This window comes from Stigmatopora nigra, chromosome 13, assembly GCF_051989575.1.
Source record: "Stigmatopora nigra isolate UIUO_SnigA chromosome 13, RoL_Snig_1.1, whole genome shotgun sequence".
Taxonomy (NCBI): domain Eukaryota; kingdom Metazoa; phylum Chordata; class Actinopteri; order Syngnathiformes; family Syngnathidae; genus Stigmatopora; species Stigmatopora nigra.
Window position 1 is genome coordinate 12,586,508 of NC_135520.1, and position 18,650 is coordinate 12,605,157.

The 18,650-nt window shown below is 41.3% G+C and overlaps 1 protein-coding gene across 3 annotated transcripts in view; it reads left to right on the top strand.

Annotated features, from left to right (window-relative positions):
* Positions 1–18,650, top strand: part of LOC144206089 (MAX gene-associated protein-like) — a 50,773-nt gene that overhangs the window by 14,327 nt on the left and 17,796 nt on the right. For all 3 annotated transcript variants that reach the window (XM_077730822.1, XM_077730819.1, XM_077730821.1), the window contains exons 8-14: positions 5,657–6,369; positions 8,974–9,247; positions 10,043–10,194; positions 10,313–10,484; positions 12,506–12,834; positions 15,514–15,768; positions 17,012–17,441. In XM_077730822.1, the coding sequence (XP_077586948.1) occupies positions 5,657–6,369; positions 8,974–9,247; positions 10,043–10,194; positions 10,313–10,484; positions 12,506–12,834; positions 15,514–15,768; positions 17,012–17,441 (2,325 nt within the window). The remainder of the gene's footprint in view (positions 1–5,656; positions 6,370–8,973; positions 9,248–10,042; positions 10,195–10,312; positions 10,485–12,505; positions 12,835–15,513; positions 15,769–17,011; positions 17,442–18,650) is intronic.

The window sequence follows — 18,650 nt, forward strand, 5'->3', positions numbered from 1 at the left end:
TCTGTTATACACGAAAGATGCAGAAAAAAAGACGCTACAAAAGAGTGCGCTACAATTGTGTGCTACAAACTTATGGTAGAAAAGGTCTACCACCTTGGACTATCCTCTTCAATCTGCTGCTGGATAAAGAACTTCTTGACTGGCCGACCACGAACTGTCAGACTGGGTCCACACCTCTCTTCCTCCATTACACTGAACACTGGCTCACCACAAGGCTGTGTACTCAGTCCCCTCCTGTACTCCCTGTACACATACGACTGCACACCAGCCCACCAGTCAAACTCCATCATCAAATTTGCCGATGACACCACTGTGATCGGACTCATCTCAGGCGGGGATGAGTCGGCTTACAGAGACGAGGTCGACAAACTGTCTTTTTGGTGCTCGGCGAACAAGTTTACACTAAATACAACTGTTACGACTCCCCCTGGGGTATAATATACCAGGGAGTCGCAACTATCACAGCAGACAGGTTCTGGTTAAAGATGAGTTCGGACAAACACTGCAAGTAGCCTTCAGTTATTTTTATTTACAATAAAGTCAATAAAACAGACTACGGGATAACATAGGGGAAGCACGAGATATTAAAGTGGCACCCTCAAATAAACACGGTAAAACCCCTTCCCAGACAGGTGTCCAAATGAACACCCACAAAATACAGGAAATAAGACCGAAGGGTGCCACTGTCAAACTGATGTAATAAAATCTAGACAGGGGAATAACTGTGTCTAAATGCACAAACTATATGTATACCCTTATCTCAAGTCCCCCTATGCAACCCAAAATCATTAACAACACATACAAAATATAACAGGGAGTAATGTACTCACAAGCCTACAAGTCAGCAGTTCAGCAACAAAAAAAGGGGGCAACTGACATTTGAAAAGGGTTTAAATAAGGGAAGGAGGGAATCTTGATTGGAGGAGGGGATGATTGGGGAAGTAGTTGCAGCTGGGTTGGCCTGGGCAGGGCTTCGTCACAGGGTTGGAGCCACAGCTGCAGGAACCTGTAAAGACAAGAAAGCACACACCTCCTACATAGTGTGTGTTCAGGCTTCCAGCCGTAACAACCACAAAGACTAAAGAAATAATCCTGGACTTTCGCAAGCGCAGCTCAGACCTGGCCCCACTCCTCATTAACGGAGTATATGTAGACAGGGTCCAATCCCTCAAATTTCCGGGAGTCCATGTCACGGATAGGCCCTCCTGGTCTACTACACTACAGTGGTAGTGAAGAAGGCCCAGAAACGACTCCACTTTCTCAGGGTACTGAGAAGGGACAAATTGGAGACCAATCTTCTGGGAACATTCTACAGAGCCACTGTGGAGAGCATCCTGACTTACGGCATTACAGTGTGGTATGCCGGAAGCACGGCAGCAGATAAAAAAGCCATGCAGAGGGTGATTTACACTGCCCAGAAGATCGTCGGCTGCTCTCTGCCATCACTAGAAGACATTGCCAACCCCCGGTACCTCAGAAGAGCCGGTCCATTGTTGGGGACCCATACCATCCTGGACACGGCCTGTTCCAGTTGCTTCCATCTGGCAGACGCTACAGGTCCTACAAAGAACGGACAAACAGGCTCAAGAACAGCTTTTTCACAACAGCCATCAGGACTCTGAACCTGCAGCAACACGTGACGTGACGACAACACAAATTCCTTCTATGAAATTAAGTCGCAGTGAAGTAACAGGAAGTTCGTTTGGCGTGGATCTGCCTTCCACAGGCTGACTGAGGGAGGGTAAGTAAGAAGACTGTGAGAGGTAAGTGATCCATCTTATTCTTGTTGGCATCGGTGAGGCAACTTGCAGTCGCCGGATTGATGGCGCTCAAGGCGGAGACCTAACAAGTATGAATGTCATAAATAAATGTCATAAATGTGTCTTGCCTGGGAAGACGAACTTGTGGAGAAGCACTATACAATTTCGTCATACGCTACTGAGGGTATGATGACTACTAGGCTTTTTGTCAAGTCAATGATGACGACAATGCCTATGTCTGATTTTCATTTTTTTTTTCAATGATAAACAGCCTCTCATATCATGGCCACCTGGCTTTCTTGCATCCCGAAAATGTTCTCGTATCTAAAGCTAATTATTTGCTCGAAATTTTCTTCGTATCTCGAGCATCTCGCAGGTAGAGCTGCTCGTATGTAGAGGTATCACTGTATATGTTATGTTACGAACGTGTTGCCTTGCAAAAGATAGGAGGAAAATTCAGAGCAAATTTTTACCCTCAGATACAAAACAAATTTAACATACGAGCATACGATGCGGCTGCATGGTAGTCCTTTTCAAGCAGCACTGATATTCATGACGAGAGGGTGGGGCTTCATTTAAAATGGATAAGGGAGAAACTAGAATGTGCGAAGAGTTGAAAGTATATAAAGCAGCTGACAAAGGGGATACTTCGACAACAGCGGCAATATTCAACGGCAGTCGTGGCTGGTTCGTTTATCATCTTCCATATTGCCCATCCCCGAAAAGGTGTGTTTGTGCTGGAGCTTAACCCCGCTGTCTTAGGGCAAAAGGCAGATTACACCCTATACTGGTCGCCTGTCAGCCGTAGGTTACACAGAGACAAACAACCATCTGCGTCCCCAATCATACCCCAACCAGCGGGAATTGAGCCAACGCCTGCCCGCACCGACGTCAGACTTGTGAACCTCCACACCACGACGCTGCTTGTTGGTGCTTCGATAACTTTAAAAAATGAACTGGGTAGACACTCGGTTGTGAGGAACAGGGAAGCATCTTGTTTCAAATCGAAAGCCACGTGGAACAGATTAAAACTTTCCGACTAGGACGGTTTAACGTATGTTTGTAAGGATGTATGTATGTAGGGATGTATGTAGGTATGTAGGTATATAGGTAGGTATCTATATAGGTAGGTATGTATGTATGTAGGTAGGTATGTATGTATCTAGGTAGGTAGGTAGGTAGGTAGGTAGGTAGGTAGGTAGGTAGGTAGGTATGTATGTAGGTATGTATGTAGGTATGTATGTAGGTAGGTATGTATGTAGGTATGTATGTAGGTATGTAGCTATGTATGTAGGTAGGTATGTAGGTAGGTATGTATGTAGGTAGGTATGTATGTAGGTATGTATGTAGGTATGTATGTAGGTATGTAGGTAGGTAGGTATGTATGTAGGTATGTATGTTGGTATGTATGTTGGTATGTATGTAGATATGTATGTAGATATGTATGTAGATATGTATGTAGATATGTATGTAGATATGTATGTAGATATGTATGTAGATATGTATGTAGATATGTATGTAGATATGTATGTAGATATGTATGTAGATATGTATGTAGATATGTATGTAGATATGTATGTAGGGACGTATGTAGGGACGTATGTAGGGACGTATGTAGGGACGTATGTAGGGACGTATGTAGGGACGTATGTAGGGACGTATGTAGGGACCAAGGTAGGGACCTAGTAGGTAGGGACCTAGTAGGTAGGGACCTAGTAGGTAGGGACCTAGTAGGTAGGGACCTAGTAGGTAGGGACCTAGTAGGTAGGGACCTAGTAGGTAGGGACGTAGTAGGTAGGGACGTAGTAGGTAGGGACGTAGTAGGTAGGGACGTAGGTAGGGACCTAGGTAGGGACCTAGGTAGGGACCAAGGTAGGGACCTAGTAGGTAGGGACCTAGTAGGTAGGGACCTAGTAGGTAGGGACCTAGTAGGTAGGGACCTAGTAGGTAGGGACCTAGTAGGTAGGGACCTAGTAGGTAGGGACCTAGTAGGTAGGGACCTAGTAGGTAGGGACCTAGTAGGTAGGGACCTAGTAGGTAGGGACCTAGTAGGTAGGGACCTAGTAGGTAGGGACCTAGTAGGTAGGGACCTAGTAGGTAGGGACCTAGTAGGTAGGGACCTAGTAGGTAGGGACCTAGTAGGTAGGGACCTAGTAGGTAGGGACCTAGTAGGTAGGGACCTAGTAGGTAGGGACCTAGTAGGTAGGGACCTAGTAGGTAGGGACGTAGTAGGTAGGGACGTAGTAGGTAGGGACGTAGTAGGTAGGGACGTAGGTAGGTTCGTAGGTGGGTCGGTGGGTAGGTAGGTACAGATGCTCCCCTATTTACAAATGAATCAGGTTCCGATAGCTTGTTCATAAGTTGAAATTGTTCAAATTGATGTTGATTCAGTGCTATATTTTGTATTATAATTTATGTTTAAGGCCTATATAAGTATATTGAAGGTTTATATTCGTGCATTTGTATGTTCAAGGCTTGTATAAATAACCAGCATTGGTTTGTACTGAAAAAATAATAATAAAATGGAGAGAATACATACAGCACTGTATACTTACATTAGAGAGATGGAAAGAGATTTTCGAGAAACTGGCCGAAAGAAGCTATCTAATGACGATTGCAACGTTTTCTTTTTTTCATCATAAATGAGGTAGCACTGTATGGTATTCAATTCATTTGCGATCTTTGTGCATTGTTCAATATTTGGGTCGTGTTGCTCAATCTATCTGTTTAAAAATGGTACTGATGGTCGAACAATTCAAGTTAAAGTCCTGTGCAACGCTCACCACTTTCCGCGCGCATAAAGCTTCTTTATTATTGCCATTTTCGTTTAAAATCAAATGGCTTGCCTCTTCCTTGCACCTCCCTCACTAGAAGCCTTTCGCTTTTCACCAAGCATATTGAATAATGTGTGCACGAGATATTTAATGATAGAAATGAAAAAGGTCCTTTGCGCATTGGAGATACGTCACGCACTTCCTCATTGCAACAAACTGGGCAGAGGAAGGTGGATGCTGGGGGAGCTCCAGGCGTCGGTATTAGCGGCGGGAAGAAGCACTACTCGGAAAAAGGCGCGCAATACAAAATCAAACTTATGGACATTTTTCGACAAAAACGCAATTTGCAGACATGTTCGAATGAACCGTATGTTCATAAGTTGAATGTTCATAAGAAGGGGACCGTCTGTATACATATACACATACCGCCATTGTTTGTTGTTGAATGATGTTTAAAATGTTTTTGTTTGAATTCTTAACTTTATATTTATTAAATGTGTGTTCGTGTGCTCTCTCTCTGTTCCCTACCGTTAGCATCCTCTTGTTCATCTGCGCTTCAACACAGACATTAAGCGTGAATGAATAATTTTCTCTCATCTTCGGGTTTTCCCACATCTTTCATATGGACACATCTGACCAATTTTATAGGGTTTAGTTGGTAGTTGTGAGGATCGTGGAACAAATTAGAGAATTTACATATAAAGTACTGCACTGCTGACGAAATGTTCAACTTACAAAACTTCTTGAACCAATTAGTTTTGTAAGTAGAGGTACAACTGTACATTTAAAGGTCATGTAAGGTTATTGAAAAAGAATACATTTTTTGACTGGACGAATCTAAAAACAACCTTTACAAATTTGAAAGAATAAAAAAAGGTAAGTGCATGTAATATTCCTTTAGATCGTGCTTGTCATGTCAACGTAAGGATTATTTAATTGTCTCACTCAAAATAAAAGTTTTTAGAAATAAACTGAATATTTGCATTTTTAATGAAATTAGCACATAATCGTTGCCTGCCCTCGTAATCAAAATTGATTGGACATCTAGCGCAGGCAATGAGTTAGATATTTATCTGGTTTGGCTGCTAAAAAAGTCATATGCCTTTTTCTTTCTGTTTGCAGCCTCCACCAGCTCGGAGCATCCCAAAAAGAACCTGTCAGCATTCTGCAGTGACATGCTGGATCAGTACCTGGAGAGCGAGGCTAAACTGATCGACCAGCGTGTGACCAATTTTTCCCATCCGCCGGGGGATTTGCTGCCCGTCTACGAGCTTCCCACCACCAGCAGCAGCTATGTCCGCACACTTAGCAGTGTGCTCAAGAAGCAAGGCCCATCCCCTCCCGGGCTGGACCTAATTGCTGGCTTCATTCCACCCTCAAAGAGAGCCAAAGCTCCCATAGGACAGCTTAAGGTCTCCAGGAAAGTTGTAAGAAAACCAAGGCGATTCCAACCTACATTTGATTCTGATTCAGCAGACGCTTACCCACCGTTTGGCACTTTGAGAGATGCCTCACAGAACATAGCGCTCCTTGCAGAACCTCCAAAACCAAAGAAATCTTCTCCTACCATAGTCCACCCTATTGAAAACACACAAGTCACACCCCTTACATGTAATGCTCCCCTCGAGAGGAGAAAAAGATTCAAACTTAAACCCGTCCACCTGCAGTCAAACCGTGATGATGCCAACTTCTCAGGCTCTGCGAAACCTATGCTGACCCGAAGTCTTCTGAGGCAGAAAGACCTGGAGGACAGTGCGATGTGGAGTGGGCAACATCATACTTTCATCAGCGAGGAGAGGGCCTCCATAGCTCTGACATCACTTTTCACCTTGAAGGTACGTGTATCGTGAACTTAGCAAAAGTTTGTGTCTGGAGTAGAGTAGGATATGTAGAAATGCTCTATGCACAGATTCCTATTAGTGTTACCTCTACCTATGAAATATTCCGGTACAAAAAGCATCAATGGTGAATTTTGTTTCAAAATACAATAGGAATAGTAACAAAATGCAAAACCTCCAAGTTATCAAACATCTTTCAGTATCCTGTATTTAGTTTTTAATTTGGCATGATCATCCAACACCTTGATGGCCTCCCATTGGCAAGGATGGTGCTGCATCTCCTAAACCTTTGTCGTCAGAGTTTCAACGCAGTGTTTAGCAGCGGCGGTGCATTTTCTAGCGACGCCTTCAATCCAAATAAAACGTCTACTGCATCTACAGTTGCGACACATAAAAATAATCAATAATAACCTCATACAATTAAATTATTATTTAGAAATATAGCCATATTTCACTCACTAAAAATCATTTTTAACTGTACACAATATCCATCCTTCTGTCTTTCTTCCTTCTTTGCTATCGGCATCGAAGCTATTGCTGAAACTTGAGCCTGTTCGGTTGTATTTCTGGCATACGTTTTTATTCGATTTAGTGCTGAAAATGTTGGTTGCCGGTTGTGACAGATTTGCTTGCTTTCGAGTTGTCCGACCTTTCTTAATGATGTCCAGCTTTTTCCTCTTGAAAATTCCATCTTGAAAATGGCTTTAAATCAACACAACAATATATTTGCTTGTGCAGCTTGCTCCAGATACAGTCTACTCTATCACCTGCCAATCAAAGTTGGTGAAAGTGATGACGTATCCCTATGCTTGCTACAAGGCATTGTGGTGTTGCCAAATCAAAATCTGATTGGTTAAAGCAACAGTCTTATTGACACTTGTTTAATTCAGCAGAGCCTGCAGAACTGATTGTGAAGGCCTTGAGGCAGATTTCTGACCCTGGCAAAAAATAATGCCTGAAATGTGATTGGTTAAATGCTTCAATATGAAAACACATCTGGAACCAGTCCAACCAGGGGGAAAGGCAGTGAAAGGAAGCTAACAGACAATTTGGAATTATTTAATTATTGACGGACAAAACGTAAAAATGATTCAGATATTTCTTAGGCCAGCAGAGAAGGCCTTGAAGGCCCTGACGGCCCACCACTGGTGTTTTGTAAATTTAAATTTTATTTTGTAAGTAGAGGTACCACTGTACTTCGCAATCATAGCCACAGCACACCATTGTCAGTGTTAAGTAACATGCCAAGCTGATCAAAGAGTAATCCCTATTTAGTCAAATAAGCAAAAGTTATCATCAGAGATGCATGATCTTGGGAATTGCCACAACATCACTGGATTAACAAAGAAATTGTTGCATTTTTACTAACGCGTGTTGCATATCCATAATCTGAATCTGACTATCTGTAAACTATAGGTTTCAAATGAACATTTTGATCTTTTTTTTGTTTCCTTGTCAAATTACAGTGGTACCTCTACTTACAAAAGTATTTTTTTCCATAAGTGGTTTCATAACTTTTGGCAATTTATTGTAGATTTTGCTATTTTTGTGTGCTGCAATAAACAGCCAGGCTGGTGTCTTCTAATATAAAAGGGGCCGGATGTGGCCCGCGGGCCGTAGTTTGCCCATGGCTGACCGTTGCCGAAAGAAAAGTTTCTAGCCGGCGTCATTGTGAAGGCAAACCAAAAGGGCTGGATGGATGATACATTGGCCACGTGAGGTGGATGTTAAGAAACTGGATGGCTCGCCGTCACTTTTGATTTGCGACTCCATGCGTGCCAATCTCACAGCAGCGGTGAACAACCAAGTCACGAAAATGAACTCTGGGCTCACACTAAATTTCAAGAAAAATGGACAGTGCATTTCTTTGTTGAGTACAGGGGCACCCCAACATGTCTTATTTGCACAGAAAAAGTTGCGGTGCACGAGGAATACAATTTAAAACGTCATTATACAACTAGACATGCTGAGGAGTATGAAAAACACCAGGCAAATGAGAGAGCCAAGCAGGTTGCCAGTTTTAAAACAGGGATTACCGTATCCACATCCATGCACTTGGCAAGGGCTGAGCACAGATACATGCTATCTTGGACACTCACATTTGATTGGCAAGCAAACATGGAAATGCCTTACATTTACATTTTTCTTCAACATTACTCAGAAAAAAAGATTCTTTGCTTTGAAGGGTCTTGCTGGTGTCTTTTTTCAGATGCTTGCTTTGCTTTCAAGTCCATGTACATTCCCCTGGCTTTTTTGTAGATTATCGACTTGGCATGCTTTCTCTATTAAAAAATGCAATCTGTTTGCCCCGGTGCTCATAGATATCTTTTACGCGATAGAGATGCGGCAAGAAAAACTCACAAGCTTCATGAGCCGCCCTTTGCACACTCGACCACCCGGCGGCCGCATCGGGTACCATCTCGTATGCGCGTACCTCAAATTTGTCTCGTATCTTAAGGCAAAAAGTTGCTCAGAATTTTCCTTTTATCTCAAATGTTTTGTATATTGGGACACACTTATGTCAAGGTATTACTGTACTAATAATTGGTACCGGTCCTGTAAAACCTTCATTGGTCAATCTCTTATTCTAATTCTCAACAGGGTTTCGTGAGCGACAATCCCACCGCCCCCATCCAACTGCCCCGCAGGCCAGAACCTGCCTGTTTCAACAGTTTCTGCCGGCTTGGCTGTGTATGCAACAGCTTGGCACACACAGCCCGCTTCACCCACTGCGGGCGGCCACAGTGCATGCTGGGTTGCAGCTGTCTCAAGCAGAAAGTGGTTTTGCTCAAGAACCTGGATGGGTCGGATTCCAGCCCCTCCAGCCATGGCAGCAGTAAGAGGAAGAAGAAAAAGAGAATGAAGATGGCTTACAGTAAGTCAGGACAACGATGTAAAACATGCTTACATGTATACATACGGAAACAGTGGTAGCTCTACTTTAAAAAATAATTTGTTCCAGTGGTGAATTCTTAACTATTTTACAATGAAATGCTGTAATTCGTTCTAACCCGGCCTAATACTACCCAAAACCCTTTGAAAATTGTTTTATATACAATTTTTGTATGAACCGTGGGAAACCCAAAAACAAGGGGAAAAAAAGAAAATGATAAGCCGTAAGCCATACAAATTTGAAACAAGATAATATGCCATTACATATCCATTGGGGTAGGTGGCTGAGGCAAATGTTCGAATCATTTGCAACACATGAATGTAAATGCACAACGTAAAATTATGTTAGGTTAAATATCGATCCATTCATCAAGTTTCAGGGTGCAGAATAGTATGAAATACACATTACAGAGGTATCAAGGCTGATTTTTTTAATGATCGACAGCAAGACCTTCGATCAGCCTTAAATACTATTGGGATGGGCTGAAATGGTAAACGCTACAAATCTATCAAGGGTACTCGCCAGCCAGAGCACGTTTATAACTGTGGTTAGATGGCGACGCCCTGAGCGAGTGGTGGCAAGGAAAAGGGCGTTTTTTCACCTTTTATGCAAAATCCTTTTTTTCTTCTTGAATTTCATTCATAGACGTCCAAATGTTTTTTTTTTGCGTTTTATCTTTTAGCTTTTCTCTATTTTGAAATAAAATAGTATTAAAAGGTCAAACTTCATAAGTTCCATCCAATGTTAGATGTTTGAGCTTCTTTGTTCCGGTTTCAGTTCTGAAGGAAGCCGACAGTGTCTCTCAGCCTGCTGAACACGTCCGCACTCTCTGGAAGAGGAACAACCAAGACTCTGAGCTTGACCCTATCCACATCCCAAAAACGTCGTCAGATTACACCTGCTCCACCGTCAATGAAATATTGACACAGGTGCTTCTCCTTCTTGCTTTAGCATTGAAAACAAGTTATGGAGTTTCTGAAATGCAGACATCAAAAGGATTTCATGCCATGAATAGTCATAATAAATAAATTTTGTTGCATTCAAAAGCATGGTGGAAGCTGTGCCCGAGTGAGAAGTTTCGTCCAAAAATCTACCTCAAGAATGAAGTCCAGACACCGAAGTTCACATGATTCAACCACCATCTTCCAACAGAAACCGCATAAGAAGCCTGAACGTTGCAAAATGAAATATCGCAATAAACTCAAAGCTCTGCATCCAGGTGAGTTCTTGTTTATATACTTGTGTGATCAGGATTTTAAGTGTACAAACCTCAATTTACCCCTAACCTAACCCCCCCAAAAGCCTAGATCCTTCCAGAATTGTTGGACATTTTAGCTTCAAAATAGTTGAGATTGGACCAATCACTTCTTTGGTTTTTCTGCGATTCAGTCCTCAATAATTGGTCAAACTATCAAAAGGCCCGATGATCTTATCTTACAGATCAATTGATAACTTTTTTATGTCATTATTTTTTAAATGATTTCAATATTGGTCATAATAACAGGAGAAAAAACAAATCCAAACTCATAAGATTTTATCACCTGTAGAATCTGTTACCTAGCTGAAACGCATGTGCACAAGTGTCGGGAAGCCAACTTTAGGCAACAGAGGAAGAGAGCACATGAACGCATGAACACATCTAATGAAAATACAATTAAGAACAAAACAACATTAGATCGAACTTTTAACCTTTTTCATTAACGTTTTATGAGTTCTTTGGCATCTAATTTTTCACCCATTTTATTTATTGCCACTACTTCTTAACTGTTTGGATTTAAGTTCCCCTTTGGCAGTGCTTGTTTACAGACATTTTGAGAAAAAATGATTGAGACAGTTGCCTTTGATGACTTAATAATCTGTCTAAAATGCATCAAACAATCGTCATAAAAGTGGGCGATCGCACGATTCCTGAACACTTTTAGGATGTTTTTTCCACGAAGTCAGAAAGTTCGCAAAATTTCTCCCCTGTTTACTTTTTGATTTGTGCTGTTGAAATGGTGGCTGTTTCCTTCTCAGCCACCTTCTCGTTGAATTTAATGTTTATTTGCTGACTGTTGCATAAACTCCTGCTTCGTTGAGTTTGTTTTGATGCCCCCCGACCAACTCGTTACTGACCACCTGGCCCATCACCTGCCCCCGTGACACAATTTCACCCACCACAGGCTGCGGTTCAGTTTGTCGCTCCACTCCGAGTCCGTCAAAGGCACTCGACCGCAGCTTGCTCCAAGCAAAAGTTAACGCTTCCTTGCATGCTTCGTAAAGCTGTGTTGATGTCGATTTCAGGCCAAAATCAATTCACAAATTGTAGTTAGCTAGGAGCTTGCGTAACGATTCCTATGCTCCCTTCCATGCTTCGTAAAGTTGTGTTGATGTCGATTTCCAGGCCGCAGTCCATTCGCAAATAGTAGCTAGCTAATAGCTAGCATAACTATTCCAACGCTTCCTTCCATTCTTCGTAAAGCTGTGTTGATGTTGATTTCCAGGCCACAATCCATTCACAAGTAGTAATTAGCTAGTAGCTAGAGTAACTATTCCAACGCTCCCTTCCATGTTTCGTAAAGCTGTGTTGATGTCAATGTCCAGGCCACAATCCATTGGATGTATTGACAAAATAACTGTATATCCCAGCAGTCACTGCGCAGTACTTTTTATACGGGAAAAATTGTAGAGTCGGGGGCTGCTTGTCGTAGTTGTGAGAGTTGTAGAGGATTGTGTACCCTATCCACTGATTTATTTTATTTTATCATGATAACAATTTTAGTATTGGTCCATATATAAAGCGCACTGGATTATAAGGCGCCCCGTCTATTTTGGGGAAAATTTAAGTCTTTTATGTGTGCGTTATAGTCGTGAAAGTATGGTATGTTATTAAAGAAAATGTTCCCACAGTAACAAAACATTAATGAAAAAAATAATTCTTAGGAAATAATGAAATTTAAATTTCATGTTCTATTTGACATTCAATTTGCTCATTGGTTATTGAAAAAAATCTTCAAGCGTTCTTTTGTTTCATGTTTTTTTCTTTTTTTTAGAATTGTTCTAAGGACAAGTACACTGCATTTCCTCTGAGAAACTCCAAGTTTTAGTGTTTTGTATGTAAATTATAAAAAAAAAAAGGTTGGGCATTAAATCTCTAATTCTGGAAGCATTCATAGAAACTTGATATTTTGATTTCAGAATATAACTCAATATTAAACTTGAACTTTGATCATGAGTGTCTGGGTTTTCTCCTTTTCTAAGAACGGAAGCCACCTCAGCCAAGGACATCCACTCAACCTCTGCCAGCTCCATCCAATCAACCTCATTCAGCTTCATCCAGTGAAAATCAGAATCTCCCAGGTGAATCGGGGGCATCAAAACGCCTGTCTATTTTTATGAAATGTCATTGGAAATGTGACGAGGACCGTGATAACGTGCTCAAGACACTGTGCGAGGCCATGGCTCAGGACAAACTGAACAAACCCTTCTTGACCAGGCAATATCAGATAAATCCTATCAATCAGACAGTTGACGACTGTGGCATCATACATCATGAAGTCCTCATCAGCAAACAAAATAAAGCTAAGAAGGTGAGTGTTCTTCAAGACCCATATGAATTTACGGAATCTTTGACTCATTGTCTTTCATTGACATAGACGAAACAGGTGTTAAAAATTAATGTTTTTACATTATGCCCACAGTAATGACATTCACATTTCACTAAGACACACACTATAACTAAAAAAAACAAAACCGGCTAGATAACCTTCCTAGTTTAAACAAGCAACATGCAGAGCTAGTGGCCAAAAGTGATACTGAAGCAGGAACAAAATAATGTCCAAAGAAAATTAAAAAGGAATGTAATAAGAAATATTAAAATGTAATAAAAAAGATAGAAAGGCTGTAAAACACAAAAAACAAATAAGAGTGGACAGAGCTACTGCCACTGGCTGCCACATAATGGTGCTATCTATGAAAAATGGTGGAAGTCGGGGCACCGCTTCTTCGGTGCTGAAGTGGGTGCGATTCAGCCAAGAAGAAATGGAATTTCACCATAGATGAATGACGCATCGGTAATACATACAGCGTTGTGCCTTTTCTTTGCATTACCTGTCATACATTTCGCATTGCGCACAGAAATACTACACCGAGCCTCTTCCAGCATTTTATGGACTTTGAAAATGCCTCATAAACGTCTTACGTAATGTCAAAATTCACGCTGAAACTCCTAAGTGGAAGACAGAAGATGAAAAATAGCTGCACTGAGGACAGTGCTTCTTCTTCAGCACTGATATGGTTGGCAGTCAAGGCTGGGTGTGTATCCAAAAGAAGAATAGCATGCCAAATAAAACAAATGAGACGGACACCTTGCCTTTTGTTCAGATTCCATTTCAGAAGGAAAAATAAAATCATCATTAAGGAGAATGTCATATCGGGAGATGATTAATCTGGATACCAACATATTTAGAATCAAAGCCAAGACCTTTAACGATAGTTTAGCTCCTGACAATGAAGAGGATCCTGAGCCTTGTTACAGTGCCTTTAGTGAGCCTGCAGCTAAATGCTACATCAAGGAAGAATTCCCTCACATAGTTCAAGAGAATGGTTGGTTATCTTCTGGAGCAAGCTGGCTTTTTATTCAAAGGTGAATTGAAAGTGGCAGGGTTCACAAGGATCGCCCGGCGCTCATGTGTGAGGATGCTGCTGGCTGGCTTCATTGTGAAGCCAGCCTTAATCTACAAGTGCAACCGTCCTCATGCTTTAAAAAAAAAAAAAAAAAAGAACAAAGCCTACTGCATGAGCAACCGGAAAGCCTTCACAAACTGTTTCATCCCGAACGCGAAGCTGTACCTTGCTGAAGCGGGGCTGCTCTTCAACGTCTGTGCTGTTCTGGAGGGCTCGTGCCAAATTGAATTGAATTGAATGCTTTTATCGTCATTAGACACGTACAATGAGGTTTAAACACTTGTTTTTAAATGGAATGTTAGCCCTCTGTTGGCTTTCCTATTAACCTATTTTATTGGATTTATATCAAGCGGAGAGGAAATATTTTTGCTGTGAGTGGTGTTTGAATTATTTAAAAATTGTATATATAGATTATATTTAGATATTAATCTATTAGTCTTTTGTTTGGTTCGAATTGAAGTATTTGAAAAATAAACGTCATGATAAATGTGCTTGTGTACTTGTATTTTTAGATAGGCCCAAAAATATGTAGTATGATAGTAATAGGGCTGATCCAATTTGGCGGTTTTTCGATTTGCGGCTGGTCTACATTATTCACGATAGGGATTACTGTACAATTGTACCAACATTTACAAAATTAATTCTAGAAGTGGTTTTGTAACTTGAATTTTTCATTAGAAACATTTTACATAGAATTATTAGTTTCACAATCTTTAATACTACACCTCAAACCCTTTAATGTATGCAAAGAAAGAAAGAAAAGATAAGAAATGGTCTATCAAGGCATTAAAATGAATACGAAATGCAAAGACATTTTCCAACGTAAAGACACAACTTAATGACTTAAAATAACAATACACACTGGTGGAAAAATTCCGAGACAAATCAGGCACATTAATTTGTAGCTGTCTGGAGTCCAGCTGTAGTGCGCTAAACTCGGTTCTGGCATCTTCCTTCTTGCTAGTTCTTCTATCTACAAAAAAAATACAGTCCACATACTGGTGAAAATGTAGGGTGGAAAGCCATGTATGATTAAAGTCTCCTGAGCTGATGATCAGGTTATATTCCTTCAAGAAGTTACTACCGAATCCCTAGATTCTAGTTAGTCCCCCAAAAAGGAAATCCAAAGAAAAGGTTGCACTCTTTAGAGAAGTTAAAAATAAAATAAGAGCAGCATTACAAGCATCACCTAACTTGTTTCTTTTGCCACAATGGGAGGAGTGCTACCATGGTTTTCTCAACAACATATCACCACACTGGCAAATATTTCCTTTGGTCATGAATTTACAGCATAAACAGACGATTTTTTTTCTTTCATCCATTTTTCCGACCAAGAAATGTACACGTGCAAAGATGCTATTTTTGTTCCATTCAATGGAACTCAATGCTATACAACATTAGCCCAAAAATACCAACTTTGTTCATATTCCTATTGCCAATTTAAAATCCAGGAAAGTAAGATAACAAAAGTTAAAACTATGTCCCCCTTCGATGAGAAGTTGGGCAACTGTCATTGTTCGAGGATCATTTCAAACTTGTCTTTGTTTTGTTTGTTGTCAAAAACACCTTCCACGCCACTATAGAACAACAATACCTTGGCTATGCATGAACCTATGGAAGCATGGCAATGTGAGGTGACTGAGCAAGATTTTGCTGATGACTGTAGCGACATGGAGGAAGAGCTTGCATCCGCTCCCAGACAATGGCTCACCAGGAATGAGCATCGATACAAAAGCGAGCACACAGTCAAGAAAGGTCTGCCATTCCTCAACGGAGTCTCCACCGCTGGCTATCTGTCGGCCAGTCTCAAGCAAGAGGATGGCTTGTACCCAATCCAGGTGGGCTCACCTTTCATCCAAATACAGTGGTACCTCGTCATACGAACGCTCGTCATACAACATTCTTGTCTTACGACGGAAATTTTGATCGAATAATTTGCCTGAGGTACGATCAAAATTTTGTGATGCGAGCAAGCCAGGTGGCCATGACATGAGGCTGTTTATCATTGTAGCGCACATCTTTTTTTGCCGCATCCCTTTCGTTTATAACAATATCTACGAACACCGACCGATTTATTCAGACGAGTTTCGATCAAGAAACAACGCGTATGCGCGGGCAAAAAGAGGGCTTTCTGGGTAATGAAGTATACTCGTGCACACAATGCCGATAGGCAATTGCACTTTCTCAGAATAAAACTTCATTACTCACAATCAATACGTGGGTAAGCTCAGCTGTTGCATTCCCTGTTATTATTATCTAATACGAGGAGCATTATATTACTTCTACCCTTCTAGGAATAGTTACGCCAGCTCCTAGCTAACTACCCTCGTTCGCTGCTCATAAGAATCTGCGGTATACTGGCTCGCAATTCCCTCTTTTTAATATTTGTGGTCGCAACTCTCTCTCATAGGCACCGTTCAAAGCGGTTGCGACCAGAGATATTACAAGCGGGGAGTTGCAAACACTGGGTTAGGTTAGAACTGTTGTTATAATGAGCACGCAGCGATTGCTAATACTACAAGACTACTTCTCGTTGGCAAGTGGTCGTGCTTTATTCTTTTGTGAGGACATTTGTGTGCATCATTTTCGGAATATTTTGAAGGGAATACGTAGTACAACAACAGCCCACAGCAAACAGCTCACCGATAGCGAACGTGAGATTAGAGGCGCAGCAAACAACTAACCCGGCCAGAACGAAGGTAAAAAAAAAAAAATAATAAAAGAATATTTTTTTTCAAAATTAGAATTCAGTTTTGTGTAAAGTTACATTAAACATGTTTGAGTGCGTTTGTATTTATGAATCCAAGTTTATTTAAATTTGTTTGTTCCGTTTACCAGTGCGTTGTCGTGGAAAGAAAACCTAACAGCGATCTTGGTGATCTACTAATAGTTTTTTGGTTATCTACCAATAGTTCCTTGAGGATCTACAGGTAGATTGTGATCTACAGGTAGATTGTGATCTACAGGTAGATTGTGATTTACAGGTAGATTGTGATCTAAGTAATGGACACCCCTGTTTTAGAGCCAAAGGCAGTGTAATTATTAAGAATTGTAGATTCATTGGCTGACTTGTGTTTCCAGGTGAACGGAAAAAGGTATCCTGTTGCCAAGATCCAGTTGGGTGAGGTGGGATCGCTCCACCCTGCCAACCGCCTTGCGGCATATCTGACAGGTCGTGTTGCTGCCACCAAGAAAAAGCAGGCCCCCTTGACTGCACTCGAGCCCCAACGGGCATCTTCATCGTTCTCTGATGGGACCTGCGCAACCACTACCTTCACGTCCACATCTACATCCACTTCCACCTCCATATCCACCACTACCTCCAAGTTGAGCATAACATCTGCTCCTACTTCCACATCTGCCGTCACATCCATGTCAGCCACCACATCCAAGTTGACTGGCACCCCGACTTCAACTTTGGATTTAACCACTACCAGAACCTCCACATCAGCCCCCACTTCCACTTCAGGCCCCCCTTTCACTTACATCCTTGTCCGACCGCCACCATCAGGTGAGTCACTAAGGGAAACTATGGCCAGGGAAACCAGATTAATTATACCTCTTTATGTTTAACCTTTGTGTTTCAATAGTCACAGTTGTAAGAAGTCAATCGACCCAGGCTGTCAAAGAAAGTTTTGCTTCCGTTGCCTTTTTAAAAATGTGTTTTTAGTGTGTGGGTGTAGCGTATATGTTTAAGCTAGTGTATGTTTTGCCTTGCCTGGCTGCGTCTATAAAAACGGTACGTTCTTTGTGTGTAAAAGGGTGCGTAGTTCAGCAACTATTTTCAAGCGGAAATGACTAAGCAGAAGCACTGCAGTGTGCACTGAAGGAAGCTAGTGGACATATTTCTGATCAGTCATACTCCTCGAAAATTTTTGCAAATGGCATACCTGTCAACCTCTGCCATAACTGCCCTTATAAATGATTGATTCCCCGTACAAACCCCCCAACAAACGTACAAACACCGTACAACGCATGTTTACTCGCGGTAACTCGTTTCTTACTAGGTGGGTCCTCCATGCTTGCTTCCACGACGCACCGCTAAAAAAATACATACAATTGAGGATCATTTTTGCTGGTATACCGTGACAAGAGTAACGATCGATGACAGTTGCGTCGTTGGCTTCCAGCCTTCGAGACTATCTGGATTTTAGGCAAAACGGTCTTGTTGAGATCGGTTTTCATAAATATTGGCGATTAAAAAAAAATCCCCTTACAAAAGTAGGTGTCCGGCGTACATGATTTGAAATGGTAAAAAAAACGTATAAAATACGTGTAAAACGTACAAGTTGACAGGTATGAAATGGTCAAAGCTTGAGTTTACACTCTTAAAAAAGGTAAATAAATGTAATCCGTTTCTGGCCTCCATAAAAATGTTTTACTCTACGTTGCACGGTTTGGACAAGCGTAGCTAGAGAATCTTAATATATACACACACACACACACACACACATTCATAATTCACGCTTTAAGATTATAGATAAGGGACAGTAAATATTAATGAATATATTTATATTCATGTTAATGTACATATATATGTAAATATGTAAGATTGTAGCCAGGGGCTACCGTATTTGTAAGCCGCTTTTGTCTTTTCAACAAATGATTACTGAATTGGTGGTACGGCTTGTATGAATAAAAACACTACATGCACGAAATTGCAAGTTGACAACGCTATGACGTCACGCGGCCGGTATGGTAATTTAGTTCAAAATAAAGA